Source organism: Lindgomyces ingoldianus (genome assembly GCF_010093535.1).
Source record: "Lindgomyces ingoldianus strain ATCC 200398 unplaced genomic scaffold BDR25scaffold_8, whole genome shotgun sequence".
NCBI lineage: Eukaryota > Fungi > Ascomycota > Dothideomycetes > Pleosporales > Lindgomycetaceae > Lindgomyces > Lindgomyces ingoldianus.
In genome coordinates this window covers 1,300,765-1,328,238 of record NW_022985169.1, presented here as the reverse complement: position 1 = coordinate 1,328,238, position 27,474 = coordinate 1,300,765, and the positions used below count along the sequence as shown (strand labels likewise).

The 27,474-nt window shown below is 50.2% G+C and overlaps 10 protein-coding genes across 10 annotated transcripts; 2 read left to right on the top strand and 8 right to left on the bottom strand.

Moving 5' to 3' along the window:
- Positions 1 to 261: 261 nt before the first annotated feature.
- On the bottom strand, positions 262 to 5,862 carry BDR25DRAFT_282108 (uncharacterized protein; the record flags this gene model as incomplete). Its single annotated transcript, XM_033687940.1, has 9 exons — positions 5,755 to 5,862; positions 2,862 to 3,993; positions 2,182 to 2,800; positions 1,959 to 2,135; positions 1,101 to 1,901; positions 998 to 1,049; positions 744 to 846; positions 456 to 687; positions 262 to 406 (listed from the first exon to the last, which is right to left on the bottom strand). Exons 1-9 carry the CDS (start codon positions 5,842 to 5,844, stop codon positions 262 to 264), a joined length of 3,351 nt encoding a protein of 1,116 aa, XP_033550801.1. The 5' UTR covers positions 5,845 to 5,862.
- Positions 5,863 to 5,997: 135 nt separating this feature from the next.
- Positions 5,998 to 8,868, bottom strand: BDR25DRAFT_302020 (calcium/proton exchanger). Its single transcript, XM_033689708.1, has 5 exons — positions 8,368 to 8,868; positions 7,490 to 8,261; positions 7,156 to 7,441; positions 6,443 to 7,100; positions 5,998 to 6,393 (listed from the first exon to the last, which is right to left on the bottom strand). Exons 1-5 carry the CDS (start codon positions 8,369 to 8,371, stop codon positions 6,305 to 6,307), a joined length of 1,809 nt encoding a protein of 602 aa, XP_033550800.1. The 5' UTR covers positions 8,372 to 8,868; the 3' UTR covers positions 5,998 to 6,304.
- Positions 8,869 to 10,502: 1,634 nt separating this feature from the next.
- BDR25DRAFT_302018 (UPF0057-domain-containing protein) lies at positions 10,503 to 11,475 on the bottom strand. The gene is made up of 2 exons (XM_033689707.1): positions 11,317 to 11,475; positions 10,503 to 11,214 (listed from the first exon to the last, which is right to left on the bottom strand). Exons 1-2 carry the CDS (start codon positions 11,372 to 11,374, stop codon positions 10,745 to 10,747), a joined length of 528 nt encoding a protein of 175 aa, XP_033550799.1. The 5' UTR covers positions 11,375 to 11,475; the 3' UTR covers positions 10,503 to 10,744.
- A 167-nt stretch (positions 11,476 to 11,642) lies between these two features.
- Positions 11,643 to 13,345, bottom strand: BDR25DRAFT_282099 (uncharacterized protein). The gene is made up of 3 exons (XM_033687939.1): positions 12,936 to 13,345; positions 12,721 to 12,875; positions 11,643 to 12,520 (listed from the first exon to the last, which is right to left on the bottom strand). Exons 1-3 carry the CDS (start codon positions 13,072 to 13,074, stop codon positions 11,783 to 11,785), a joined length of 1,032 nt encoding a protein of 343 aa, XP_033550798.1. The 5' UTR covers positions 13,075 to 13,345; the 3' UTR covers positions 11,643 to 11,782.
- Positions 13,346 to 13,581: 236 nt separating this feature from the next.
- BDR25DRAFT_217298 (uncharacterized protein) lies at positions 13,582 to 14,733 on the bottom strand (the record flags this gene model as incomplete). Its single annotated transcript, XM_033684903.1, has 3 exons — positions 13,582 to 13,842; positions 13,899 to 14,158; positions 14,205 to 14,733. The coding sequence occupies 3 exons, from the start codon at positions 14,731 to 14,733 to the stop codon at positions 13,582 to 13,584; spliced, it is 1,050 nt and encodes a 349-aa protein (XP_033550797.1).
- A 244-nt stretch (positions 14,734 to 14,977) lies between these two features.
- BDR25DRAFT_257002 (uncharacterized protein) lies at positions 14,978 to 18,741 on the top strand. Its single transcript, XM_033686452.1, has 4 exons — positions 14,978 to 15,132; positions 15,189 to 15,814; positions 15,865 to 18,197; positions 18,313 to 18,741. Exons 1-4 carry the CDS (start codon positions 15,038 to 15,040, stop codon positions 18,610 to 18,612), a joined length of 3,354 nt encoding a protein of 1,117 aa, XP_033550796.1. The 5' UTR covers positions 14,978 to 15,037; the 3' UTR covers positions 18,613 to 18,741.
- Positions 18,742 to 19,025: 284 nt separating this feature from the next.
- BDR25DRAFT_386871 (uncharacterized protein) lies at positions 19,026 to 20,483 on the bottom strand (the record flags this gene model as incomplete). The annotated part of the gene is made up of 1 exon (XM_033698028.1): positions 19,026 to 20,483. The coding sequence occupies one exon, from the start codon at positions 20,481 to 20,483 to the stop codon at positions 19,263 to 19,265; it is 1,221 nt and encodes a 406-aa protein (XP_033550795.1). The 3' UTR covers positions 19,026 to 19,262.
- A 1,013-nt stretch (positions 20,484 to 21,496) lies between these two features.
- On the bottom strand, positions 21,497 to 22,475 carry BDR25DRAFT_302014 (uncharacterized protein). Its single transcript, XM_033689706.1, has 3 exons — positions 22,345 to 22,475; positions 22,197 to 22,293; positions 21,497 to 22,143 (listed from the first exon to the last, which is right to left on the bottom strand). The coding sequence occupies exons 1-3, from the start codon at positions 22,431 to 22,433 to the stop codon at positions 21,724 to 21,726; spliced, it is 606 nt and encodes a 201-aa protein (XP_033550794.1). The 5' UTR covers positions 22,434 to 22,475; the 3' UTR covers positions 21,497 to 21,723.
- A 338-nt stretch (positions 22,476 to 22,813) lies between these two features.
- BDR25DRAFT_256998 (transcription initiation factor IIA, gamma subunit) lies at positions 22,814 to 23,674 on the bottom strand. Its single transcript, XM_033686451.1, has 3 exons — positions 23,585 to 23,674; positions 23,382 to 23,529; positions 22,814 to 23,325 (listed from the first exon to the last, which is right to left on the bottom strand). Exons 1-3 carry the CDS (start codon positions 23,623 to 23,625, stop codon positions 23,179 to 23,181), a joined length of 336 nt encoding a protein of 111 aa, XP_033550793.1. The 5' UTR covers positions 23,626 to 23,674; the 3' UTR covers positions 22,814 to 23,178.
- Positions 23,675 to 23,783: 109 nt separating this feature from the next.
- BDR25DRAFT_332686 (gephyrin) lies at positions 23,784 to 27,374 on the top strand. Its single transcript, XM_033692772.1, has 11 exons — positions 23,784 to 23,908; positions 23,959 to 23,993; positions 24,045 to 24,136; positions 24,186 to 24,497; positions 24,555 to 24,653; positions 24,933 to 25,290; positions 25,345 to 25,385; positions 25,436 to 25,473; positions 25,523 to 25,744; positions 25,800 to 26,691; positions 26,752 to 27,374. Exons 1-11 carry the CDS (start codon positions 23,851 to 23,853, stop codon positions 27,332 to 27,334), a joined length of 2,730 nt encoding a protein of 909 aa, XP_033550792.1. The 5' UTR covers positions 23,784 to 23,850; the 3' UTR covers positions 27,335 to 27,374.
- Positions 27,375 to 27,474: the final 100 nt, after the last annotated feature.

Here is a 27,474-nt window from a genome sequence, read left to right as displayed (position 1 = left end):
CGAGGAGCCCAGAACGCCTTAGCCGCAATGGCCGTGAAACCACGTACGCGGCTCTGCTCATGCAGAAGTGCCGCAATTCTCGTTGAGCCGTCGCGCCGAGACTGCAAAGCCGCGCGCTCCAAGGCCGGTGTGGCTTGTAGAATAAGCTAAGTGTAGATGCAACCAAGAGGGCATATTTCAAATACGGGTCGAACAAACTTTGAAAAGAGGGTCGATAGATCCGAGGAATGGTCGGAACAAGCTAATAAAAAAGGAACTTTCTTAGATCTCGTCGGCGTAGCCTTCATCGAAACGATCAGCCTGGAGGCCGCCACGGGAATCTGGGTTATCGACGATGATGAATGGTCTACCGCTGGGGTCCTCCTCGAGGTTCCCAAAGAGTCGCATGAGGTCACGAATGTTCATCCTACGGTATGTCAGTCGAAATCTAGCTAGCGGTTTAGCAAGCACCTTACTTCTTAACAGTAGAACCATCATCTTCCATGACCTCGTCAATCTCTCTCTTCTTACGTTCTTGCATGTCAATTAATCGCTGGTCGACAGAGTTTTGGACACAGAATCGCGTCATGAAGGTCGTATCTGTTTGCCCAATGCGGAAGACTCGGCAGAATGCTTGCTGTTCCGACGCTGAGTTCCACCAAGGATCTATCACTATGACACGGGAGGCCATGGTAAGATTGAGACCCACTGTACTTCCCGTCAGTTCTCCAGATTCAAATAGTCGCCAGAGGGATTAAACCTACAGCCTCCACAGCGCAGTGAAGCTAGCAGAATCTTCACATGCGGCTTGTCTGCGAATGAGGCGATAGCTTTGTCTCGCGCTGTGAAGCTCATCTTGCCGTGATACTGTACACCAAATTAGTCGGCGAAGATCACTCATCCGCAATCAGCAGAAGTCCCGGGAGATGAGCTTAGGCGCTAAGAGCGGATGGTATTACTTCTCGGTCTAGACTAAGGGGAGATGGGTACCATTGGGTTGCTCTGGGTATACACTTACTTGCTCAGCGCCCCAGCCTTCTTCCTGGCAAACTTTGTGCAGAATACGGATCCTACAAGCAGTTAGCTGGCAGCTGTCAGAGTATAGCTGGAACTAGACTTACATGGCGAGAAATTGGGTGTAAATGATGATCTTGACGTCCGGGTTCTCTTGGATCCAGTTGAGGATTTGAGCTTTGATGGCAATCGTCTTTGCGCTTGGGAGGACGTCTTTCCCGCCCAGGGAGAGCCAGTCGTCCCGAATGTCTTCACGTTCGGGCCGGACACGGGGCTGCCTAGATCGAGTCACGGGGCCGTCATAGGCCTGAGAGTCGTCTAATTCACCATCGGCATTACACTCATGGGCAAAGCGGAACGTCTTGCCACATGCTTTGCACATTGCGTGCTCTCGACCTCGCTCGGCGGCCTCAATTTGCAGATCCTCATAACATGAGAAACAGAGAAGATGATGGCATTCGGTGATCCAAGCGTTCCTCGGCCTATTATGGCATTTGGTACACTCTGCCTTCTCTTTCATCTTTTGCCAGTGGTCGCCAGTTGTAAGGCTCTTTAGGTATGGTTTGAAGTTGAAAGTTTTGCCGAACTGTCGCCCAGTCTTTGCTCCTCGACTGGCAACACTCACCCCTTCATTTGGTCGATCGAAGGAATCTGTTGGGGCTGAGATATCTTCAATGGGAGATTCCTCAATTTCCTGGGCTTCCTGGGTTTTCTTCTGCTCCTCCGACAATGCCTTCAACTGCTCTCGAATGGCAATTATCTGGAGGCCTTGAGCAGATTTGCTATCGGTTGCAGCTTGGTTGGTCACTTCTCGAATTCGCTCAATGTCTTCTCGCTCAAGGAGATCCCTCATGACGAACTGCAGCATAAGAATGTGGGCTGTCAGCTGCCGCAATCGCAGAAGCATACTAAAATAATTAGATGGTCAGCCTCAGGTCATTATTAAACTAAGAGAATACGCTCACACTAAAGCACTGCTGTACGATGTCTCAAGATCCCCTTTTTGTGCCATCCAGTTAATTCTCTTAGCAAAGCGCTGCTGCACTATGTCGTAGATGCTCCGTTCGACGTCGTTAAAGTCGCACCAGTGAGTTCCTTGATCGGCTTTCGGAAGCTTGAGAATTGGAGCGCCAAACATTACACTGGGAACGATTAGCACAGTTTAGATTAGATGGAGGCACTACTTACTCAGAATGAGTCCTTCGAATCATGAACTGGGAGAGGCGAACAAGCAGGCGTTCCGTGTTCTCTGGATCCGAGGTATCACAATAATTATATCTGAAGATTTTGAAACTGCCAGTATGTGGCACTCCCAAAAACTTGAAGTAAGCATAAAGCTCGTGCAAGCCATTCAGGACTGGGGTCCCGCTAAGCGCCCACCTGTGGTGAGCCATTAAAGCGCGACAGGCGATGGAGGTTCTGCCAGTGTGGTTCTTGATTGCCTGGGCCTCGTCTAGCACTACGCGCAGGAATACCATTCGGTGCAAGACTCCGCGCTCAGTCTCGAATACTTGCTTCCACCAAACAATCTTCTGCTCTGTAGTCTGGCATCCGATTGGAGGTTCATTCTTTGGGTACGACCTCATGACCTCAGTGTAGGTAGTGAGGATTATATCGTGTTGTGCGAGGATCTCGAAAGAACGGTTGGAATCAATACGTGTGCCAGCTCCATATCTCATCATCGTAAGCTTCCCATCCGTATGGGTCTCAATCTCCTTTGCCCACTGAGTGAGAAGACTAGGGCTGGCTACAAGAAGCGTGGTTTTGTGTTCTGAAGTGCGTGGAGGTCTCCCGTTTACGATGTTTGCTAGAAGCATGTCAGCAGCCAAAAGACAGTTTGAAGGAGTGATTGGGAGTGTGGCCCTTACCAAGCATCATCAGAGTCTTTCCGAGACCCATCTGGTCCGCAACTAGACCTCCTCGCGGCTCTTCCGAAGCATTCTCTCGACGACGCATGAATGCACTCCCCAGAAGCTGGTAGGCCTTCAGGGCTGTCTTCATACCCTTCACGAGCCACAGGTTGTTACCGTGAGGTTTTACGCTGCCACGACCATCGAAATCTTTGGTAGCAGCCAGCAGGATTGATAAATCTGAGCGTGCGGTCTTCTTATGGTCAATAGGTACACTGGCAATCAGTTCCTTGAGGGCTTCATGTTTCCTCCTGGTTGTTGTAAATGTTGGCTCATCAGCCGCATCTTCACCTGCTTGCTCGGCGAAAACATCTCCAGTAAACAGGGAGCTCATTTGGTGAACAGCTCTCTGGTCATTCCGCTTTTGTTGAGCGGTCTTGCGAGCTCCTCTTGCATTTTTTTTTTCAGCTTTCGATTTCGAAGATTTGGAGGCGCGAGCTTTTGAGACTTTCGACTTAGCAGGGCCTTTCCTATTTTGAGTTCTGTCGGGTGACATCTGCGTCTTCTTTTTCTTCTTCCTAGAGTCAACCTCAGCCTCTAGGGCGACCCTCATACTCTGGTACTCGGCCTCCTGAATTGAAATCTGCCTGGGCTCCTTTCGAGGAAGAGGGGGTCGACGACGCTTACGGGAACCTACTTGGGGATCTAGATCGAGTTCATCGCCGTCGTCCGAATCATTCTCATTCTCCACGTTAGGGATATCATTTGATCCATTTTCGTCTATGAAGAGCGATAGCCCCTGCGCCCCTTGCTCTCCAAGTTGCTCTTCTCTAGCCTTGAGGAGATCCCGTTTGCGTTTCTTCTTGCGTGCATCTTCAGCACTCTGAATTCTCATCCATTCAACGTCTTGCCGGAACGTGAGTTCGCCGCCGTTTTGTTTCCTGAGTGCATCAAACTTGCGCTTCTGTTTCCGGAACTCCTCAGCCGCCTCCTTATCTCCGTCATCCTCCTCATGAGCCTCCAGCACTTCCGTATTTACGTTCGGTGGCGTATTGGTCATTAGAACAGCCTCGAGAAGATCTTCGCGATCTGGTGTGGGTCGATAGGCTGCATGTGCTGGAGTAGCGGTCTTCATTCCGGCAGCTTTGTTCTTCTGGAGCATTTGAATATTATTTCGGATCTTGTGCATCAACGACATATTTGAACTATTCTGACGGGGAGCCTTAGAGCCACCCTCTCCATTGTCCCAGTTGCTGCCGTTTTCGGTCAGACAAGACGGCCCTAGGAGGCTGGGAGGGGGCATGGTGATTGTTGCTTGACCGATAGAATTGGATAAACGAGTGGATGTTGGACTGAAGTTCGGTGAATCTGGCGTTGAGCCGCGTACGAACACTGGTAATGAATTCTCGCGTTGGAACCGATTCTCAGGAATAGAATTATTGACTAGACCGGACTGCAGTAGCGTGTCTTGAGATTTAACAATCTTCCTACGTCGCCGGAGGTTTGGAACAGGTCCCATCGAGCTCTTTTGGAAGGTAATCTCGTGTTGAGCGATCAATTCTACATCATCATGCTCTTCAGTTGGGTTTGGTGTAGACTCGTGAGGCTCTGGAGTGACGTCCTCAAGATGTCGCTGTTCTTCCTCGGTTAGGGGCTCGACTGTAGGCATCCCAACGCTTGCCTCTTGATTGTCTCTAGGAATATCCATATCTGGTTACTGGTTACTAATAATGTCGGTGACGGTGTCCACCTCTAAGGTAACCATGACTTGTGTTTGGTAGTGAATGATATTTAGTATCTCAAGGGCCGACGGGGTCGGTAATACTTGCTAGGTTAAGATCCTCCACCCCTTTGCCAGTTTTGAGGAGTATGTCAAAAGAATCTCGGAATTCCACTCAAAACAGGCACGATTTTGCGGGGTTGTTAGCGGAGGAACGGGGCGCTGAGATGCGCTGCCGAAAAGGCGTAAGGGAGAATGTCGGAGGTTGCTTCGAAGGTGAGAGGAAGTCGGTGGGAAAGTGGTGGAGAAATTGGGCGAAAAGAAAGAGGGCTATATAGTGGTACGTAATGAAGTGAAGCAGGAGTGGAAGAAGGGAAGGAGGATAGAGGAAGTGTTAAGTAGCCGTAGTTGATGAAGTGAGTGTAGGTGGAGAGAAGGAATAGTTGGAGGAAGAAAGCTTAAGTAGTCGTAGGCGACGACCCAACCAGTCGTCAGAGAAAAGGACAAGCTTCGGCGAGAAGAGGTGGGTTGAGATAGAATCGCGAAGGGTGGTGGAGGAGAGAAGGCCGAGTTCGTGTGGTGGCCGGCTTAAATAGATATGGGGTTAGAAGGGTGAGAGCGGCATGCTCTTCTCGGTCTAAGGGAGAAGAGAATGAGATAAGGTCTAGTGAGAGAGTTCAAGCTCTCTTCCAAGGATTACATATTTCTGATCTCTTAGATAGCGATACCAGGAAGTAAGGAGTCATTAGGAAGAGCTAGCTGCTTAGAGAGAGTCGATACAGGTAGGCATAGATGTCGACTCGGACAGATATGTTTGGTGTCGATGCGAACGGCTCTAGACCTGATGCGTGCTCGTATGTCGAACCACGAACGCCACGCGGTTTAGAGTCATGAAGGAGGCAAACCCTCTGATGGCTTTCCTAAGAGGAGGTCGTCGGCGTTGAAGCTTTGACATGTATGCCCTGACAAGAGACGGAGTGCTGCTTGGCCTAGCATTGTGCCAAGGAGAGAATAGTGAGAATTTAGCTCACTGAGAAGGAGATCCACCGAATTTCACAATCATAGCTGCTAGGAGACTATATAGACATTGGCCGAGAAGGTCGAAGCTTTTGCACATCGATGCTATATAATATATAACGCGTTAGTAACAGTCTTTATGCCAAAGTAGCCTGACTTGCCATATAGATGTACTACACTAGAAGACCCTGGATTTCGAGTGTAGGAAAGGAAGACGCTCGTAGAAGTGCGAGGATCTATCGTCAAAGTAGCGGGTGGAGGCATAGGGGTTGGGTGCTTACGCCTGCTTTATGACCAAGCAGAGCAGTCTCGGACCACGAATCAGAACATCGCCGGTCATGCCGGCGTCAAGGTAGACTAAAACACAAGAACGCGACTGAATGAAACTGGAAATTCGAAGTCAAATTAACAGCTGTGTGGCATTTCAAAAATTTAGATATACATAAAGGCTAATACTGGAAAACACAGCTTTGACCATAATGAAACACATATAGCACATTTACCTCCATATCAATGTACCAAAAGGGACAATTCACAAGATTCTCGGAGGGTATCAAGGAAACACGCGCAACAGACCTACAATTGGATGTATCTGGTTGTCCGGAAAAGACCGAAATGTATTGCAAGTTCTACCCAGAACGCCAGAATGAAAGGAAGGAAACAGTATAGACAAAGGGAGGTCATTGTGCAAGGTATGGAATGGAGGCTGAGAACTAGCCTACCCTCAGCACACTTCCGCAATGTCCGGGTAGAACCAGGCCGCGAGAGCAATGATGAGGTAAGAGGACATGAGGAGAACACCCTCGAGCCAATCTGATAGATGTTAGACATTAGTAGAGGTTAGGAGGGACAAGGAACTTACGAGATTTCCCGTCTTGGATGAGATAGTTGACGAGCAAAACAGCGACGAAGAGAACAGCAATTTGAAAGGTATCGAAATAAAGAGTCATGCACTCTTTGCCCATGATCCAGCCAAGGACGACAATCAACGGGAGTACTAAGAGAGCGATTTGCATGCTAGAACCAACGGCGACACCGATAGCCAAGTCCATCTTGTCCTTGATGGCTACGGTAATGGCTGTAGCATGCTCTGCGGCGTTTCCGACGATAGGAATGAGAATGAGACCAACGAAGGTAGTAGAAATTCCTCCGGTCGCGGTGAGGCCGTCGATACTAGAGACCATGAATTCGGAACAGAAAGCGACCAACGTGGTGGAAACTCCTAGAGTGATAAGCGCGCCGATGACCGACAGTTGTGGCTCTTCGAAGTCATCCTCTTCGTCTTCTAATTCATCGGCGTTCTTGACAAGCTTACTCGCATTCACTCCGCCACCGGATGCTGCAGCGGTCCCAGCTCCGATCGCTGCAAGGCCGCGCGTTGCAGTACCTTCCTCGATTTTGGAAGACTTCCTCTTTGGGACTTTTTGGCTCGGCTCGTTATACATATCAACGTGTGACTTTAGTTGGAAAATGAGATAGCAGGCATATACGAATAGAAGAATGACCGCTGTTCCGCGCGACTAATGCATCTGTTAGATTGACAGTTCATTACACACATTTGGACAAAATACTCACGAGCTCTTGGTTTCTTTGACCGTCCGGCGCCGCATCAGCTTGCAGCATCGAATGGAAAACGGTTGGAATAATCACACTAGCAATGCAGAGGGCGAGCAAGCTAGCCGCGGTTTGCGCAACGGTAACGTTAAAGAATTGCTCAAGGCGATAGATGCCACCAAGGAAGAAGGACATGCCCAACACAAGCAACAAATTGGAGAGCATGCTCCCAATGAGTGATGTCTTGACAATGGTGATTTCGTTCTTGACTAGGGCCTGGACAGAGACGATCAATTCAACGGCATTACTACATATCTTGTTAGGTGTATAATAAGTATCTCAATGGAATACATACCCAAAGGAAGCGTTCAAAAGTCCACCAAGCGTCTCTCCAACACGAAGCGCAAGCTCTTCCGTGGCATAGCTCAGCATACCAGCCAACGGGATAATCGCAATGAAGTTGACGATGAAGACCGGGACAGCGCCATTGTGAATATGTGCATATTCGAGAGCAAACCCGATTGGCACAAAGACTAGGAGAATGTTAATCCACGAACCAAGAATGACAGCGCGGAATTGTTGGCCGATGGGAATCTTCCTCTTATGCGATCTCCTCTTCCTCTCCTCCTGGTCAAGGCTCTCGGTTTCTGCATGCGTCAACTCCGCAGGCTCGTTGTCGTCGCCGCTCTTGCGGAATATTCCCCTGAACCTCGCTCGTTGTTTTGGCTGGCTCTCGACGGCAGTCTTGTCGCTGATATCTGTAGACTCTTTGCCTGGCCCAACCGTTGGCGATTTCGATCCCGACCCATTCGATGTAATCCCATCCTTCTCGAACGTGGAGGCCGGTACGACCCTTGCATTGCCAGGGGACGAGTGAGACACTGGCGGCGCGGTGTCGGCATGGTGAGGGGAAGGGAAATCCTTCCCAGCCTGTCTACTCTCGGCGCGTCGCGTTTCTTCAGCGGTAGGTGCAAGATTCGTTTCTGACCTCCTTCTCCTACCACCAAGCTGGTTCTCTACATCCGGCGATTGCGCCTCTCTCGATCGCTTCCGCGCAAAGGGATTATAGTTTTGTTCGCCGTCTCCGACGGCCGATGCCGCGCGCTGGGCTTTGTATCGAATTGAATCTATATTGAACATGCCCGTTAGAATTTGCAGAGGGCGGCGCAAAGGAAAGGCTCGGCTTTTCACACTAAAAGTTGCGGATTTCGGTGTTCGGGAATTATAACATACGCATTCTGAGGAATGGGATCGTTCAAATAACAAGATGTCGTGCGAACGGGAAGCAAGGAACTTCAAGGTTGGTCTACAAACGAAGAGCTTGTACCAGGCAATCGATACCAGTTGTTTGGAAATCGTTCGGCAACGATGTAGCCTCGTGTGGGTCGCACACCTGTAGATGGGGGCCGAAAACGTAGGGCAGAAGGGCCGTTGGCTTTATGGATCTAGCCAAACAAAGATCGCCAGTGGCTGCCTTTGTCACGCCGGTGAAATGAAAGAAGCACAGCCTGCAGAGGCTGTATGGCAAGATATGGGTGCCTAGATCAAAGCAAAGAACAAGGCTTTGGAAGGTAAGGTCTCGAAAGAAGAATGAAAGGGGAACAAGAGGCTTGGGGGAGAATTAAAAGCCGCGCCACGGACTGGGGACGACCAACAATAAGCGGGACCACCAGCCACAATAGGGCGGAAAGGTGATTGCGATAGCCAGGGCGGTGCTGACCGTTTGTGAAGGAATTTAGTCGCGGGGAAAGTTGCTTGCGGCAATGAGGAATCCTGTGAATTGAGTTTGCTGTGATCGCCTGTAGTTATTTGATATCTTGAGGTTAATGCCAAACGTCACCAAGCTTCTTTTCGCTTCACTTGGCCGGAGAATCAAGAATCAACCAAGTTAAAAGCGTCTTGACAACATGACATCAAGCTTGATCGACAGTGGCTCCCGAGTTTAATTGGCTACTTCAACTAAGCTCGCCAGTTCCGTCGACCACGCATCTTCGGTGCTTCTTCGCATTTGCGCCAGGACTGTCGTTTCATCTGTCGGTGGCTAATAAAGTCCAGATTTCTTCACCACATCCATGGATTATTTTGGGCTTCAACTCTGCTTCGGTGTCCATTTTCATCCTCGGAGAAAACGAAAACTTGCCCCCCAATATTCGCAAGACCTTCTGCCAAACTCTACATCAACCGCGTGCTTCCCCATCACTCCAGAACGACCCCAACCGGACACACTGTGCCACCACGCTGCGCCCTCACCGCCCAGCGTGTGCCAAAGGTCTTGGAAGCATCTCAGCTCGTAAGTGGGAGGTTGGTGTAAGACTCGCGGCAAAACTATCGCGTAAGCAGGAACGCGATAATGGTGAATGTTGCCAGACGAGTTCCTCCGGTAGGCTTTCCTGCCCTAGTACAAGACGCTGTGAGAAGCTATCTACCCCCAGACAGAGCACAAGCCATGGATTCCCAATCAACAGAGGCGCTTCAAATCTGTCATCATTCTAACAATACCCTTCCCTCACCTCTGCATCCCTCTCAATCAGCAATCAACTTCAAAATCCCTGGTCCATCCTCCATAAGCCAACCCGCACAACCCTGCTTGCCCAGGTTGCCAAGGACACAACATGGATTGCATCCTCGTTCTTAGGCGATGACGTGGTGCTCATCTCCAGACGCCATAGGTCCGCTAGAACCTTGCGTTGTCTTCCAAGCTTCCAGCCCTCGCGTCTCATCACCGCGGCTTAGGGCGTGACTGTCATCCCACACTGGACAGACGGTGGAGGGATTTAGAGGACAATGTGCGAAGTTGGCTTTTCAAGGGTGGGGTGCCCGAGACACCAAATCCAACACAATCTCGCCGTCCGTGGAACCTCAGAAGGTCACATTTACTCAGTTAGACCTCTTGTTAGAATTAAGGAGAAAAATAACAGGGTGTAAAGTTCTGTTCTTAAACTACCTATCTCATTATCCAAGTACCGAGGTCCGGGGCTCACGTGACACATGCTGTCCTTCACAAACTTGGAACTTGAGAAGAGCAAGACACCAGGAGGACTTCGACCCTCCCTGGATTCCTGTCTCTTCGAAAATCACGTCTGCCTTGCCACGGTTCATTCCTCCCCGACGTTCTTGTGCCACCTTCGCGAGGAACTGGTGGAGCACCGCCTTGCCTGGGGCCTCCTCTTAGCCCCCTCTGCCCCAGGCAGAACCTTTGAAATTCTCCGACAAGCGTTGGGAGGACACTGGAAGTTGGTGCCTCAATTGCACCCCCACAATCTTCTAAGAATAGGAAACCATTTCAAGCCGACTACTTCGAAGCTGAGCTCCAAGGCAGAGAGTCGGTGAAGCAGATAGGCAGGGGAGAAGCGAGTTGGGAGAAGAGGTAGATTAATGATACACGCTTTACTATTGCCAAAGTGACTACGACAGTATGTCTAACTCCACCCAAATAGGAAAACAGGAAAGAAAAGCCAAGGTTGTAAAGAAGGACCACTCCATCAGCGCCTGGCCATTGCAACTTCAGCCGCAGTCCATTGCGGCTTCATGTCAAACACCATCTCACTCCCTTGTCACCCCATAGATACTGTTCAAGCCCGATTCACGCACTCCCCTCTAAAACCCTACCCTACGGACCCTGCACCTTATGATCCCCCTTGATCACATCCGCATAGGTCGGCGGATTCTCCTGCGGCTGGCTGCTCTCACCCTGACCCTGAATCTCATGCCCAACGACCCCAGTCTGCGCCCTTATCTCCTGGTGTGGCTTCGGTGGAGGCGCTGGCGCTGGGGAAGTATTCACCACACCACTCTGCTGCTGTCCCGGGAACTGTCCACCAGCTGGCTGGCTTCCTACGGTGCCATAGCTAACCTGTCCCGGACGCGACTGCCTTGGTGGCGCTGGACCGCGCGCAACATAGTAGTATGTGACTGATCCGTCGCTGCCGCGTTCGCCATCATTCATCGCTTCGTAGTCGGAGGTGTCTGGGTATTGGAGGATGATGTACCAAGCGTGGAGTAACCCTGGGAGGAAGCCGAGGCAGCAGAGTGCGATGTTGATGATGCTGTCTGCAGAGCAGATGCCGCGCTTGACCCATACTGTAGATAATGTCAATAATCTCCCGCTCTAAAGGACGTTTGTTGGTGTGGGGATGGAAAGTGACTGCCTGCAGCTGTGCACGGGGTGGGAAAGCTACATACCTCCTATCGGTGGGAAGAGAACGGACAGGAGCATCAGAAAACAGTCCGTGCCGCACATCTTACCGGTATTTCCTCCGTGTGTTCTGCGACTAAGGATGGTGTCGAGATGAAGGTTAGTTAGGTGCTGAATGAGAGCCGTCATGGGCTTCATGAGTGTCGTATGAGCATGACGAATATGAGGCGTTCTCTGTGTGGCGTCATGCGTTCCCACACCAGTAAGACAAAGCCACAGCCACAACTTCACGCTTCACCATATTTAGGACACTAACAAAACAGCATGTGCACAGAGGGAAACTGATGAGACCTTTCACTTATTGAATCTGAATATCATGATAAGATCTATGTTTTACCTGGACATCGGGACTCCGGAATCAAGTACATATCGAGCTTACTCGAGACTCCAGCGAAGATGCACTGAAGCGCTGTTCTTTCGCGCCGTTCTTTCGCGCTGTGTAAAATGTGAAGCCTATTCTTTTCCGCCAATGTATCTATATACGACCGAGAAATCTCGTCCTTTGCAATCCTCTGCCGCTTCTACTTCGTCATAAATAATTTTTGCATGGTCGCCAAGCGTTGTCTTGATTCCATGCTCTTTGCACGCCTGAATTGCAAGCTTCAAGTCCTTGTTCGCAAGAGCGACCCCGAAGCCACCTTCATAACCGCGGCAAGCAGGTGAACCCTCAACAACGCCTGGTACGGGATTGTTGACCTCGCTTGGCCAGCACTTGCCTGTACTGATGTTGATCATACTGGCAAGAGCTTTCGGATCGAGACCCCATTGGATTCCCATATTCATGGCTTCGGCGGTAGCGATGTTATTAAGAGCCAAGAGGTAGTTGTTTGCGAGTTTACCGTGAAGACCGGAGCCTTGGTCACCAAGATGTAAGACCCTTCGCCCCATCATAGATAGCGTCTCAGTAGCTCGGTCGACTATCTCATCGGGGGCACCAATCATAAAGGTGAGAGTTCCGGCCTGGGCTCCCACAACACCTCCGGACATTGGTGCATCGATGAACTTGCCCTGACCAGATGAGTGTGCGGCATCTGCTACTGACCGCGAGGTCATAGGATCAATGGTTGAACAGTCGATGAAAAGCCGCTCTTTGGCAGAGAAACCATTTCTTAAAAGGCTAGGTGGTTCTATCATTTGCTTATAAACGCCGGCGACATGGTGCGGCTCGGGGAGAACAGTAATAATAGTTTCCTTTAGTCCATCAGCATTCTTCCAGAAGAACATCTGTCTGCGGAAAGTGTGGCTTAATGCTAGATCAGAGGATTGGCTTTTCTTATGGTGTAATCAGGATAAGAGTTACAAAACGTAACCCCAACTTAGATCATAGATAGAACAATAGGAAGGGTGCTCATCACGAAACGAAGGGAAAGGGGGGTAATGAGACAACGTACAGATTTCTCGGCAACCTCTCGAACATTGTCAGCGATGCGAACACCCTCAGGATTCTCTTCCAAGAACTTTTTGGTGGCGTTTTTGTTTACATCTTGAATGAAGAGCACGTCGTGGGAGGGGAGCTTCGCCCTAAGGTTCCTTGCCATAGGAAACCCTAATAACAACAAATACAGTAAGTAATACAGTAAGTAATGTGATCGGGATAGATACTTACCCATTCGCCCAAGCCCTATGAAACCCCAAGTTGCTTGCAAATTCTGCGAGTTCGAGAAACCTCTTCGGGAACCCTGGCACACCGTAACCGGACCGATCCGCCTCAATGGCGACGCTATCACGGAAACTGACCGCATCATGGTTGCTGTGAGATTGAGAGTGGTTAGAGCTGAGGAAAGCAGTTAAGAAGTTAAGCAGAGCTGCAGGGTGTCGTTGCAACGATCTCCGCAATTTGAGAAATCTCAGCCGAGGTCGTGCTGCCAGGAAAGAGCCGCTCGAAGAGCCTCCTTGCTGGAAAACCTGTCGCAGAGAGGAAGTGTGGTCAACGTCATGGTTAGAGGGAGAGCAATGCAGACACTATAGAGAGGATCTGCCGCAGACTTCCTAGATGCAGCCTGGTGTTGGAGACAGTGGATTTGAAGTGTGCGAAAAGACCCGAGAGTTTTGCGAATGGGAAAACTGTTTCCGCAGATGCACGTGACTACTAAGCCACTTTGAGATGCTTGGTAACGCTCCGAATGCCTTGGGCAAACCAAATTCCTCCTTCAAATATATCAAACGCCAGCGTATGTTCGAGCTATTATTGCTCCAGTATGACCAAATTTTTCCCAACGCCAACCATGCATTCACATTGAAGAGAGCTGCCATCATCCTTCCATCCTTCTGTCGCCATCTCCATCCCGTTGCTTCTTTGGGGATTGCACCTCATCAGCGTCATCATCAGACACGTCAGAGATATCTACTTGTTGGTGTTGATGTTGATGTTTAGAAAGCGGCCTCCTCTTCCCACCGTGTGAAGAACCAGAGTCGAGGAAGTGGGCGTGCTTGGTTGCGGCATGTAGCTTTGAAGGAGCTTCTGACATGTCGACGACCAGTCGGTCGTCGTAGGCAGCATACGATTCATCCATCTCAAGACCCGCTTTAGAATGTTTTACAATTTTTTTTAATGGGGGGCTAGACTTACAGTTTCATCGAAAAATTGCACCTTGGTCCACTTCTCCTCGTGCGCACTGTGCAGAAATGCCTTAGTCTTCGCTGCTGGAGTAGTGTCTACTGTTTTCTTGACCGTGGGGAGGACGGCTCGTGGCTCTGCGGGTTTTGTGCCATCTTGGGCTTCCTTTTCACGGCGACGAGCTAGTGCATCTAGTTGAGCAGTAGCATCAAGGTGATTGAACTGGGTACGCAATTGCACCATTCCGCTGAGGGTAGTAAGATATAGGTTTTCTAGAAAGTTCAGCAGACAGCACCATAGCAGTGTGGAGCTCCTTACTGCCTTTAAAAGCGCCAACCATGTAATTTGCTTCCCCCTCTTCGGCGTTGATGAGCTTTCCACCAAAGGTCTGAGTGTTCAAGACGTGACCCTTTTCGTTTGCAACCTGGAAGTTATTCACATACTCCTCGATTTCGTCCTCGTCCATAATCGGAGTTGATTGTGCACCGGTCGCTGTAGAGGCTGCCTGGTTAGGAAGTCGAGGAACGTTGACTCTCTCGAAGCCGGAGGCAATGCCCCACGCCTTCTGGCCATATCCTTTCGTCTTTCGCATCGACTCTCCCCACTTCACACCCTGAAGCCTATTGTAGTTGTGGCCAATATCGATGGGCACGTCCACTTCGACGAAGCCTGACTGCAGCTTGGCGCGCAGCTGAGACGGACGACTTGAGCCTGTGAAGGGGAGATCAGGCGGACGGTTCATGTATTGCAGGAGGTGGATCGGCTGTGCCTGCTCGGGAGTGATGAATACATCGTACTCTTGAACAACCGGATCGTCGTCGTCAGTATGTGCTGCGTGGGCTGACATGGTCAATCGTGGTTAGCAAGATTAAGAGCAACGGTCAGCAAAAACAAAGGGCATGTCTTACGAGCCATGTCGAATAAGGCGGGGCGTGAAAGTGTTGTCGGCAGAAAAGTTGAAGCTCTGCCCCGCGTTGCCGGAGCTTGACGCATTGGCGCGTTGGGCTTGGCGCGTCCTCGACGGGGATAATGACGGAATAGATCCGAGGCTGCTATTACTTTCTCATGTTCACCTTCACCCTCTTATCCCTTCCAAATTCTCCGTGAACCGCTAGCAATTGTATAAGCTGCAGGAAACCACAACTATCGTCATGGCATACATAGCTCCAATTCATCGCCCAAGCAGCGTCCGCCACGCTATCAAGCTCAACTTCCTAGCTCCCGATGAGGACTGCCTTGTCGTTGCGTAAGCTAGAAATCTTCTCTTACAATGGCAGTATAGGGTACTCACCGTTGGAGCAGGAAAGCAAATCGCCTCGAATTCTACACCCAAACCTCAGATGGCCTCTCCCTTCAACAGTCGAGGGCCATTTATGGCAAAGTTACTATGCTCCAGAAGCTTCGGCCCGCACTGTCCCCCACCGACCACTTATTCATAGGAACAGATCGATTCATGTACTTCACTCTATCCTGGAATGCGGACACAAAGCAGCTTCAGACGGAGAAAACGTTCGAGAGCGTTACCGACAATGCCGCGCGGGAGTCGCAGACTGGAGAGCGGTGCCACATTGACCCCTCAGGAAGGTTCATGACACTAGAGGTGTACGAAGGCATAATCACTGTCATCCCCCTGGTCCCCAGGGGGAAGAAGAGGAAACAGGAGGCAGACATCGCTCACCTTGGAGAGCCTGTGCCCATACGGGTATCCGAAATGTTTGTCCGGTCGTCGGCCTTTCTCCACCCAAGGTCCTCTGATGATAAGCCAAGTCTTGCTCTTTTATATGAAGATACCCATTCCCAGATACGGCTGAAGTTTCGTGAGCTGTCATTTGCTGGTGGAGACTCAATCGATCTAGACGAAGGCGAGCACTATCGAGGAGAGCTTGAGCTCGGTGCCAGTCACCTGATCCCCATCAAAGAGCCTACCTGTACGTTTGCCCAGGCTTGGGAATAAGGTTTGGGCGCTAACTTCGCGCAGATGGTCTCATCATCCTTGGAGAGACCTCAATTGGATACTATAATGACAGCACAGGAGACCTTACCGTAGAACCGCTCGAGGACGCGACCATTTTCGTGGCTTGGGAGCATGTCGATGCTCAGAGATTCGTATTTGCAGACGATTATGGCCGCCTATATCTATTCATGCTGGTGCTAGATGATGACAGTCGAGTGCAATCTTGGAAACTCGACGTCATTGGTCAAACTTCACGAGCATCGATGCTAGTATATTTAGATGCCGGATACATATTCGTTGGGTCACATCAAGGTGATTCGCAAGTTATTAGAATTGCCGAGAGGTCTATGGAAGTTGTGCAGACTTTCTCTAACATAGCCCCAATCTTGGATTTTACGATTATGGACATGGGCAACCGATCTGGCGAGGGCCAAACCAACGAATACTCCTCCGGCCAGGCTCGAATAGTCACAGGAAGCGGGGCATATCAGGATGGTAGCTTGAGAAGCGTGCGGAGTGGAGTCGGCCTCGAAGACTTGGGACTTCTTGGCGAGATGGAGCACATATCGAATCTGTTTAGCCTCAAATCGGATTTTTCGTCGCATTTCGTGGATATCTTGCTGGTCACATTCGTCAACGAGTCACGCGTCTTCCGTTTCGACCCCCAAGGAGAAGTAGAAGAGGTGGAGGAGTTCGCTGGCCTTTCCCTAGGGGAAACGACTTTGGCCGCTTTGAATTTATCCCAAGGACGTCTGGTACAAATAACCAGCACCCGCGTGCAGATCACCGACTTGGATGGTGGCATGGTCGTAGCGGAATGGTCGCCGTCAGGCGCACAGACAATTACCGCTGCTTCTGCGAATGACACCAACGTCCTAGTTTCTTTAGGAGGTGTGACGATCGTTGCTCTCAGCATTGACGGTGGGCTTAGTGTTGTGAAAGAGAAAACTTTCGCTTCGGACAGTCAAGTGGCCTGCATTGCACTTCCACCAACCTCAGACTCGATATGTTTCCTGGGGTTCTGGCAGAACTCAAGACTCGAGATATGCTCACTCACCACACTGGACACTATTACCGACGTTCAGATTTCCGATGATTCGGTTCCCCGATCACTCATTTTGACACAGATCTTCCCTGACCAACCACCAACACTCTTCATTGCGATGGCAGACGGAAACGTAATCACATACTCTATGAATCCATCCACACACCAACTATTCGGGAAGAAGAGCATAATCCTCGGAACACAGCAGGCAAACTTCCGAGCACTACCACGAGGAGAAGGTCTCTTCAACGTCTTCGCGACTTGCGAACACCCTTCGCTCATCTACGGCTCAGAAGGCCGCCTCGTCTACTCTGCCGTCACAGCCGAAAAAGCCACAATAGTATGTTCCTTCGACTCTGAAGCCTACCCTGGCTCTGTGGCCATTGCAACATCAGAAGACCTTCGAATCGCGCTAGTAGACACCGAGCGCACAACTCACGTCCAGACCCTCAAAGTAGACGAAACAGTTCGCCGAATCGCTTACTCACCCTCACTGAAAGCATTCGGCTTAGGGACAATCAAACGCGTATTAAAAGCAGGAGAAGAGATCATGATAAGCGCGTTCAAACTTGTCGATGAAATTATGTTCAAGGAACTCGACACATACCAACTCAGCGAAGCCGAGCTGATAGAAAGTGTCATGCGGTGCGAACTCGACAACGGTTCTGGCGACCTCGTCGAACGCTTTGTCATCGGATCAGCGTATCTTGACGACCAAGTAGCGGTTGCGGAGCGAGGCCGTATTCTGGTGCTGGAAGTCACAGAGGACAGAATGCTCAAACTAGTCTGCGAACTCGCTGTCAAAGGCGGATGCAGATGTCTTGCTATGTGTGAAGGAAAGATTGTGGCGGCGCTTATCAAGACCATCATTATTTACGATTTCGAGTACAAGACAGCGAGTAAACCGCAGCTCGTCAAAGCAGCTTCTTTCCGATGCTCAACGGCACCGATAGATGTTACCGTCAATGGCTCTATTATCACCATCGCAGATCTCATGAAATCAGTCGTAGCGGTAGAGTACAAGCGGGGAGAGACGGGGCTCCCAGACACTATTGTCGAAATCGCCCGACACTACCAAACCACGTGGGCTACAGCCGTCGCGGAAGTGGACGAGAACACTTACCTAGAAAGTGATGCTGAAGGGAACCTAATGGTGCTTTACCGTGATTCAAACGGCGTAACAGAAGACGACAAGAAGAGGCTGAAGAGAAGTTCGGAGATGCTGCTTGGGGAAATGGTGAATAGGATACGTAGGATAGATGTAGTAACTGCGTCTGACGCTGTGGTTATTCCGAGGGCGTTTATGGCCACGGTAAGTCAAACCACATCTTCATTTCCGCTCCTCTCCTCCAACCCTATGTTCCTATCTTGTTTTCCCTTCCCTACAACCCTACCCACAACCTCGCTAACAAACCGCCATCCACCAGGTTGAAGGATCCCTCTACCTCTTCGGACTAATAACCCCGTCTTACCAAAACCTCATCATGACCCTCCAGTCCAATCTTGCTGAGCTCATCCACTCCCCAGGCGATATCCCTTTCTCCAAGTTCCGCGCATACAAGAACCAGGTCAGAGAGGAAGAGGAGCCGTATCGATTCGTGGACGGCGATCTGATTGAGCGCTTCTTAGACGAGAGTGGGGAAGTGCAACAGAAGGCTATCGAAGGGTTGGGTATGGATGTTGAGAGTGTGAGGGGTATGGTGGAAGGTCTTAGAAGGTTGCACTAACATAGGTAGGGAGGTGGTGGTGAGAAACTGAGAAGGCTTTCATGCTATTGCGGCAAGAGACAGACACTGGCTAGTCTGTTTTTGAGGAGAAACGAAAGACTATGAAGGCATGTAAAATCTAGAGTGAGTGGCTTTAGAAAGTAGAATCATGTCTGCTAAGAAAGCAGCAGATCTAAGAACCATACAACTAGACACGGAATTCTAGCAAGCAAAATTTGCTTCTCTACCTTTCCTGCTTAAACTACAGAAAGCAATTAAAGCACGTTGAATGTACAAAAGTATAGTATACCGCCTAATTTTACACATGTAGAGCTATTATCCTGCCTTATAGTTTAGATAGGCAAGCAGAATTAACATTCTATGCTGTTTCTAAAATGCAGCAGAAAAATCCCTTCGAACCTTTATACTAATTTCTTGCACATCCCTCTTGTTCCCAACAAGCCAACTAAGAGATTTCCTAACATCGGTCATCTACCACGCATTTTCACACACGCATTACAACCCATTCAAAAAGCCAAAATGTACCCGAGCAGGAAGCAAAGGAAGAAAAAAAGCACTGCTTCCAAGGCAGCCAGGCCGGTGCCAAACCCATGAACTCTCAAACTCCCTCTTCCCTGCCCCCAAAACTACTCCCACGACACACCCGAAATTCACCAGCTCATCAGAGAAGCCTCCTCCCACATTCCTCTGCCATGGGTAGGGGCATAGGCGGGGCCGGAGGAAGCAAACTTAGCCTTGTTTTTCTTGCCATACCACTTTTTCTTTCCTTTGTTTGGATTTCCATATCCGGTCATTGTGATTGGTAGTAGGGGTAGATAATTCTGGCTTGTCTCTACCTGCTGCATCTGCATTGGAACAAGAGTGGAGTCATAGATAGGCAAGGGGATGGACCAGGGAGCCGGGACGAAGGTAGGAGCAGCAGGATTCATGTGCTGCAATGGATGGAATGGCTGGGCGAGGGGGTTGAGCATCGATGGGACGGTGACAGTAGACTCAACGTTCGCAATCTTCTGCATCGTCTCACTGGAGATAACTTCGGAGTATGCGTCCTTGCCAGCGTCATCGAGGTGTGCGTGAGCCTCCAAGAAAGTTTTGTCGGCTTTGCAATGGTAGTCCTCTTTGAGTCCCTCCTCGTCCATAGTAGTGAGACCCCAATCGATTTTGACAGCCCTGTAGAAGGACATCATCTGGGTCAGCTCACGAATGAAGACGGCGAGCGGTTCGAAATGGGGGAGGTCAAGCTCGGGAATGGCCCATCGATCTCCAACCCACTCGCCGGGACGGAGGACACAGATTGTCATCTGCTCAATAGAAGAAATTTTCGGGCCGAGTGTGTCCTCGAGCCACTTTGGGACTTTGTTGATCCCGTTCAGGCGCGGTCCGGTCAGAGCATACAGCGTTACCTTACGCGGAAAGTTCCTAAGACCGACGAGGTCGGCAACAATGTGATGGGGGTTGGTAGAGGGGAGGTCGAAGAATGCGCTTGTGTCACAGGTGAGGTAGAGAGTGCCGTTGTCGAGGACATACTGAATGCCATCGGCGGCGACCTTCTCTGCTGCGAGTGTGAACCTGAAGTCCGTGTCCTTACCTCCAGACCCAGCCTCGTCATGATAGGTAACCTTCATCTTTCCTTTAGCCTTAGAATGCAACTGATTGATATCTGGGGACGGGGGGAGGTGATCTCTGTGGACTGAACCTGCAGCAGATACGACCGCACTTCGATCGACTCCGGCAGTGTACTGGGTACTTCCCGACTCGGGCGTAGAGCCACCAGGATTGCCTGGAAAAGGTGGCGAAGCGAATGGGGACGCCTTACGCGATCTGATGTCAGGGATGACTGGGACGGCTGGAATGATGCGTTTTCCAGACATCTTAGTGTTGCTTGTGTTATCCGGGTGTGTTGAATACTTAGCTGTTGAGATACGCCGATTCCGCAAAGTCGGAGAACACCGGTGCTCCAACGACGGCTATGTTGTTACAGGTTAACAGCAGCAAATATATGAGCTGCTGGCGTTAGCGGAGACAAAGGTCGGGACGAAGGAGGACGTGGACAGAGAAGATTGCCACTGACTAGGGTGACTAAGTTGACCTATTGAGGTGGTTGACTGGCTGCCGAGAGGGAAAATTGGTAGCAACTTACACGAAGTCAGTCATAGGTGGGTGTTTTAATTGCTGCGAGAAATACTGATGACCTTAATAGAAGCCCAGTTGTTGTGCTTGGAGAGAAGATTGACGGAGGGTAGGAGACGGAAAGTCGCCTTGAGAAGTGGTAAAGGCTTTCTCACAGGACAGTTAACTGTAGGAGTGGTAATGGTTGTCGATACAACAATAGTGTGTTATTGTGTGGTTGAAGTTGTAGAGGAGGGGGTGGACGTGGAAAGTAGAGAAGGCAAGCAGGAAGGCAAGCCGAACGAGGGTCTTTAAGTCTCAGGAAGGTCGCGATGGTGCGGTGGAGAAACGTTGGACTAGAAGGGAATTGGAGGAAATCCAGGCAGTCGTGTGCGTTATTAGATCATGCGTTAAGCGAGAGGTCGCGGTGAGTAATGGAGGACAGGAGTGAAGGGAGAGATCATGTGTGGTAACTTTGTTTTATGACCTGTGTCCACACCACCACCACCGTCAAGTAGGCTAATACAAACCACGAATGACCGTTACAATCACTCTCAGGAAGCTTGCGCTTGGGCTATTTGGAAAGAATCGATGGCATAAATGCGGTCGACGAAAAGAAGCTGTAGTTTAGGATTGACGAGAGCAGATTTTTGGTCGAGTGAAGTGAAAGTACAAGAAGGATCACAACACCCCGTATGGTTTTCGCCATTTCGTTTGTCCTCAAAACGGCCCCATGCAAATAGAGCTCCAGTTGCGCATTTTGCTGCAGCTTCCCGTAAGATATGCGCTTCCACGGATGTTCGCATGATGCGTAATTTTTTATGTATATGGGCAAGTACGAATGTGGGAATTGAAATATGGAGTTGAAGTGGCCGCTTAATTGACCGCATCAACGCTGAAATCCCAGGCTCAATTAATCGGTTGATAGGGCCTTGTGTTCGGAGAGCACTCCAAGGTCAATTACCGCGTGACAGTCGATGCCATTCATGTGGACGTAATGCATTACTTTAGAACCCCATCTTCATCTTCATTTCCACTCTCTTCATCGTCATCACCCTTGACGTTGTCTAATTCAACCCCTTGTTGTCTGTCTTGCTCGTCATCGTCGTCTTTAAATCCGGCCCCATCTCCGCTGTTTCTTTCCAGGAGTGGCTCGATACCCGTAGTCGCCTCTACCGCAGCCTTGTTTCCTTCCTCTCTTCTACCAATAATTACGCTTCCAGCTACGAGCAAGGCAGCGCCAAGCCACCACAAGCCTGGCAAGGCTTCAGAGAAGATGAGAGCGCCGAGGACCGCGGTGATCATAAAGTTCGCGGAGGTATTGATGACGCTGACACGAACGGTGGAGGATGCGAGGGTGAGTGCTCGTGTGAAGAGGCCCCACATCACTATATTAAAGAGGAGGTTGAGACCGAAGAATATCTATGGGAGGTTAGTAAATTGGTTGGATTTGGCAGGAAGGGTACACCACGTACACCGCGAATGGAGAACTCAACAACCTTGTTCGAGGGACTCAGATCAAAAGCCTTAGATACTGCGCTTGCCCAGGAAGTAGTGAGCTCCGTTGTGGTCCTGATACAGCATCAGTAAGGATAAACGGACGTGAGGATTGCAGTATCGAACAGCTTCGCAAACACGCCATTGAAGGCTGCACATGCCCCACTCGCAATGGCAAGCAGTAACCACGCAGGCTTTGACCGAGCGCCAGCCATGATAAAGGAGTAAGAGGCCAGGTAAGTAGTTTAGTAGAGGCGATGAAGTTGCTTAAAGTCCCGGGTATGGAACTCGGAAGTCCGCTCATTGATAGTTTGCGCTTAGTCAACCCCGGTAAAACCAACATCGCAGAACGTCTCCACACCGCTTTGAGCCGGGTTCTGTTCGACCTAGTAGTCCTATTGAAATGACTAAACGCTTAGGATATAGCTCCATCTTCTATGTCTAGCAAACAGCAGGTCCTGAGAAGTAAGCTGTTATTTGTATCCTGCCATTAATCTTATCACGAAATCTCAGGAATGCATTTCACCACCCATATGGAACATAAAAAGGTAGATATAGTGTACAAGCGCATATTGAATTCACTGTTGCTCTAATTCTAGAGAGATCCTTGATTGATTCGTAGTCTATGAGCGAATGCAACTGTAAAAGGATGAACCATGCCGTCTCACTTCTCCTGGCTTCCTGAACCCTGGAATCCGGTCCAAACGCCGAGCCTGTCCCGAGAACACCAGCCTATGCAGAAGATATCGAAAGAACCCCGCTGACACAAAACGCCTCCCATGAAGGTGCCAGAGCCTAGAGCCCACAGTCCACTGCCCATACCGCCACCATCCTTAGTACGGTTCGTCCTTCCATATTCACGGGTATGCGTCTTCCCAGTTCACCTTTGGTGCTGGCGGCATTACTGCCAAGATAGCCTCAGCAAGACGCCGGTGGAGTCCTAGGCTACAGTGTGCAGCTTTAAGCCTCACCAGGGCGTTTGGTGTTGCAGCTAACTATCTTGACCTTGTCTGCGTGGATCGGGTTGGTGTTGTCCAGTTTGAAGCTGATATCTTTGATGATGAAAGTCCACACTTCGTCACAGAATCGGTAGGTATCGAGATGGCCCTAGAAGAACCACCACTCAGCATCGATAACTACAACGTAAGCTAGGACATGCCCACCTTGAAAGTCAAGCGGGCCTTGACCTTGTCAGCCAGCACTTCTGCGATGGCCTTGTCAAAGTTTGCGAGCACTTTCATGGCGAGCTGCGGCTCGATGCGGCGGTCGGTGATCAACTGATCCAGCGTGTCTGTCAGGGCGCCACCGAGACTGGGTGCGTTAGCCGCGGATCAAGCTGGCCTCTCGAGGGGCACTGAGTGTGTACCTGCTCCTGCGATAAAGCTCGTAGTACTTGGTTTCGGCCATGTTGACGAGTTTCGTGGGGAGCAGGTGGGTAGTGTTGAGGAGATTGAGCACGAAACAGTGTGAGGTCTCATCAAGGCACCGGCCGTGACTAAGGCGGAAACGGCGCTAGCGGCATGTTCCGCGCTCCAGCCATCATCGTCAGCTCTCCGTGCTTCCATCACCAAGGAGAGCTTCCCAAACAGCCGCTATCGCCTTCCATCCTCCCCCAATCCTCCGCTGCTCGACATGTCTCTCACATATGGCTTAGGCGGTGGCTCAGTGGCATTAGGTGTCGTTGGCCTGTGTAAGTTCTTTTGGTGATGCGGACGTAGGCAGTCACTAATCTGCATCTAGATATGCTTTTTAATGGGGAGGGCGAAGCTTTCAATGTATGTTCTTCCAACTGCGGCCAATAGCTATTTCTAAGCACTACGTACCAGGTCGGACAATTCCTCGAAAGCGTATCACCTTACACATGGGCGAGCATGGGAATAGGGCTCTGCATCGGCCTATCAGTAGTTGGATCGGCATGGTATGCCCGTCATACGCACGCTTGAAGTTGCGAGGTTGACCATTGCTAGGGGAATCTTTACCACCGGAGTATCCATCGTCGGAGGAGGTGTCAAGGCCCCAAGGATACGGACGAAGAACCTCATCTCTATCATCTTCTGCGAAGTCGTGGCCATTTACGGCGTCATCATGGCCATCATCTTCTCCTCCAAACTGAACTACGTCTCCGACTCAGAGAAGCTTTACTCAGCCCGCAACTTCTACACCGGGTATGCCCTGTTCTGGGCTGGCATCACAGTGGGCATGTGCAACCTGGTTTGCGGCGTTTCCGTCGGAATCAATGGAAGCAGTGCTGCATTAGCAGATGCTGCAGACCCCAACTTGTAAGCATGTCTCCGTCATTTGCTATCAAACTCAAGATTCTTACAAGTTTCACTTAGGTTCGTCAAGATCCTCGTCATTGAGATCTTCAGCTCCATCCTAGGACTTTTTGGCCTAATCATAGGCCTGCTCGTTCAAAGCAATGCTCCAGACTTCGAGTAGGGTATATGTTAGACAGTAGGAGGATTTAAGTTGGACTGCGATGCTATCGGGAATTTATTAGACTAGGCCCCCTTTCAGGATAACCGGATTTGAAAGTGCATATCGAAGCGCAGGCATTGCGGTTCTTGAGCGACGGGTTTTCTTTAATCTGCACACTGTACATAGGGCCCTGTATTATGCATGTATCATGAGTGAATTGCATCATTATCATCCGCAGGGCTCGTGATGTTGACAAACCCGACGTGCATCATGATCTGCGCTAGCATAGCAAGTAGGGTGTGGCCCGAGCTCACCTGTTCGAATAAAGCATCAGCGAGGTCGACCATCTCCATGCTCCACATCCTCTTTCCTCACATTTCAACCATGACCAACACAAAGCTTCAAGTAGCAATACTCATCGTCTCGGAAACAGCGGCCAAAGACCCGTCCACAGACAAGTGCTTCCCAGTTCTCAAAGAAGTCTTTAACAATCTTAGCAATGGCCAATGGGAGATCGTAGCAGCCGGCGTCGTGTCGGACGCCATTCTCGACATCCAGAAATTCATACGGAAGTGGAGCGACTGGGAGGATGCAGTCAATCTGATTGTCACTAGTGGGGGCACTGGGTTTGCGGTCAAGGACGTTACTCCAGAGGTAAGAATCTCGAACTTGCTTTCTCCGGAGACGCAATCACTGATGCAATGATAGGCTGTATCGCCTCTGCTGAATAGACAAGCTCCTGGACTTGTGTGGGTATCGACTTCACACTCTTGAATCATCTCTTCTGATCATCTTTTAGCTATGGCATGCTAGCTTCATCATACGCGGTCACTCCATGTTTGTGATCCTAATGTCACATGACTTGATATCCGCTAACTTCTCCTAGTCGCACTGATGTCAAGACCTGTGGCTGGTGTCCGCAAGAAGAGTCTCATTATAACGTTGCCTGGATCACCGAAGGGTGCCAAAGAAAATCTCGAAGCCGTGATCAAACTGCTTCCTCACGCATGCATACAAGCAGCAGGAGCAGACTCGCGGCTTCTCCATGCTGAAGGATTGAAAAAGCTTGAGGAGGAAGCTGGTGTCTTGTCTCCTTCTAACCAAGGTGGTGAGAGCGCTTAAAAGTGTACTTAACATATTGATACAACTAACGCCGGTTCTAGGACCGGCAGGTGGATATCCCCATCACCATTACAGTCATGGACATGGGCATGAACATGATCATTCACATAGCCATGGAGGCCATGCTATTCCAAGAGCTCATACCAGATCAGAGGGTCGACCGCAGTCGAACGATCCTAATGCAGGGCCAACACGCAGGTATAGATCATCGCCCTATCCGATGCTTGCCGTAGATGAGGCTTTGAAGCTCATATCACAACATACGCCAGCACCGATAGTACAGAAAGTTCCAGTTGACATGTCCCTTGGGGGTGCGGTACTAGCAGAAGATGTGAAGGCTAGAGAATCTGTTCCAGCCTTCCGGGCAAGCATCGTCGATGGTTATGCTGTTCGGATTCCAAAGTCTGCGAAATTTGCCAAAGGGGCTTATCCCGTTGCCCTTGTATCACATGCTCAGGCAGGTGATGTTAAGGAGTTGAGAGAAGGCGAGATTGCAAGAATCACGACTGGCGCCCCGCTTCCTCCAGGCGCAGACGCTGTGGTCATGGTGGAGGATACCGCCCTAAAATCGCAGACTGATGACGGAAAGGAAGAGAAAGAGGTGGAAATTTTGACCGATGACATAAAAACAGGCGAGAACGTCCGAGAAGTGGGGAGCGATGTCAAAGAGGGAGACATCATCATGAAGAAGGGAGAAGGCGTCACAGTAGTCGGCGGCGAATTCGGCTTGCTAGCATCCGTTGGCACGACTGAGGTTTCTGTGTACAAGAGGCCGATAGTCGGCGTCCTAAGCACAGGAGACGAAATCATTCCGTATGACAGACCTGGCCCCCTAAGGCTAGGGGAGGTTCGAGATACGAACCGACCAACGCTCATCACTGCGACCCGAAGTCATAGATTCCAAGCCGTAGATCTAGGCATAGTATCAGACAAGTACATACAACTTTCTATACTCTCTATACTCTCTATATCTTTTACGCTAACTTTATAAAGACCTGGTGCCCTCGAGCAAACCCTTCGTGATGCCTTCCGCAAAGTCGACGTCATCATCACCAGCGGCGGCGTCTCTATGGGCGAACTCGACCTCCTCAAACCAACCATCGAGCGCTCCCTCGGTGGCACAATCCACTTCGGCCGCGTCAATATGAAGCCCGGAAAGCCTACTACCTTCGCCACTATCCCCGTCAAAAACGACGCTGGAGAACACGCTACCAAAGCAATTTTCTCATTGCCCGGAAACCCCGCTTCCGCGATCGTCACTTTCCACCTTTTTGTGCTGCCGTCATTGCATCAGGCGAGTGGGATTAAGCCGTTGGGATTACCGAAGGTGAAGGTCACGCTCGAGGAAGATATTAGGATGGATCGGCAAAGACCCGAGTATCATCGTGCTTTAATAGTCACCAAGGAGGATGGTTTGCTGTATGCGAGTAGTACTGGGGGTCAGCGTAGTTCGAGGATCGGAAGTTTCAAGGGGGCGAATGCGTTACTGTGTATGCCAGCAGGCCAGGGGGCGATGAAGAGGGGAGGGTGCGTGGATGCGTTGTTAATGGGGAAGTTGGGGGAGTTTGAAGACTGAGGTGTGGGATATTAGGAGCAGACTAGGATTGATGTACGTGCAGAATATTATATCATTTTTTAGAACGAACTCTTATCGGTTAATGTTTTGCTAATTATGATAATTATGACAATTATGACTCGATACCCTCACGATGCGTT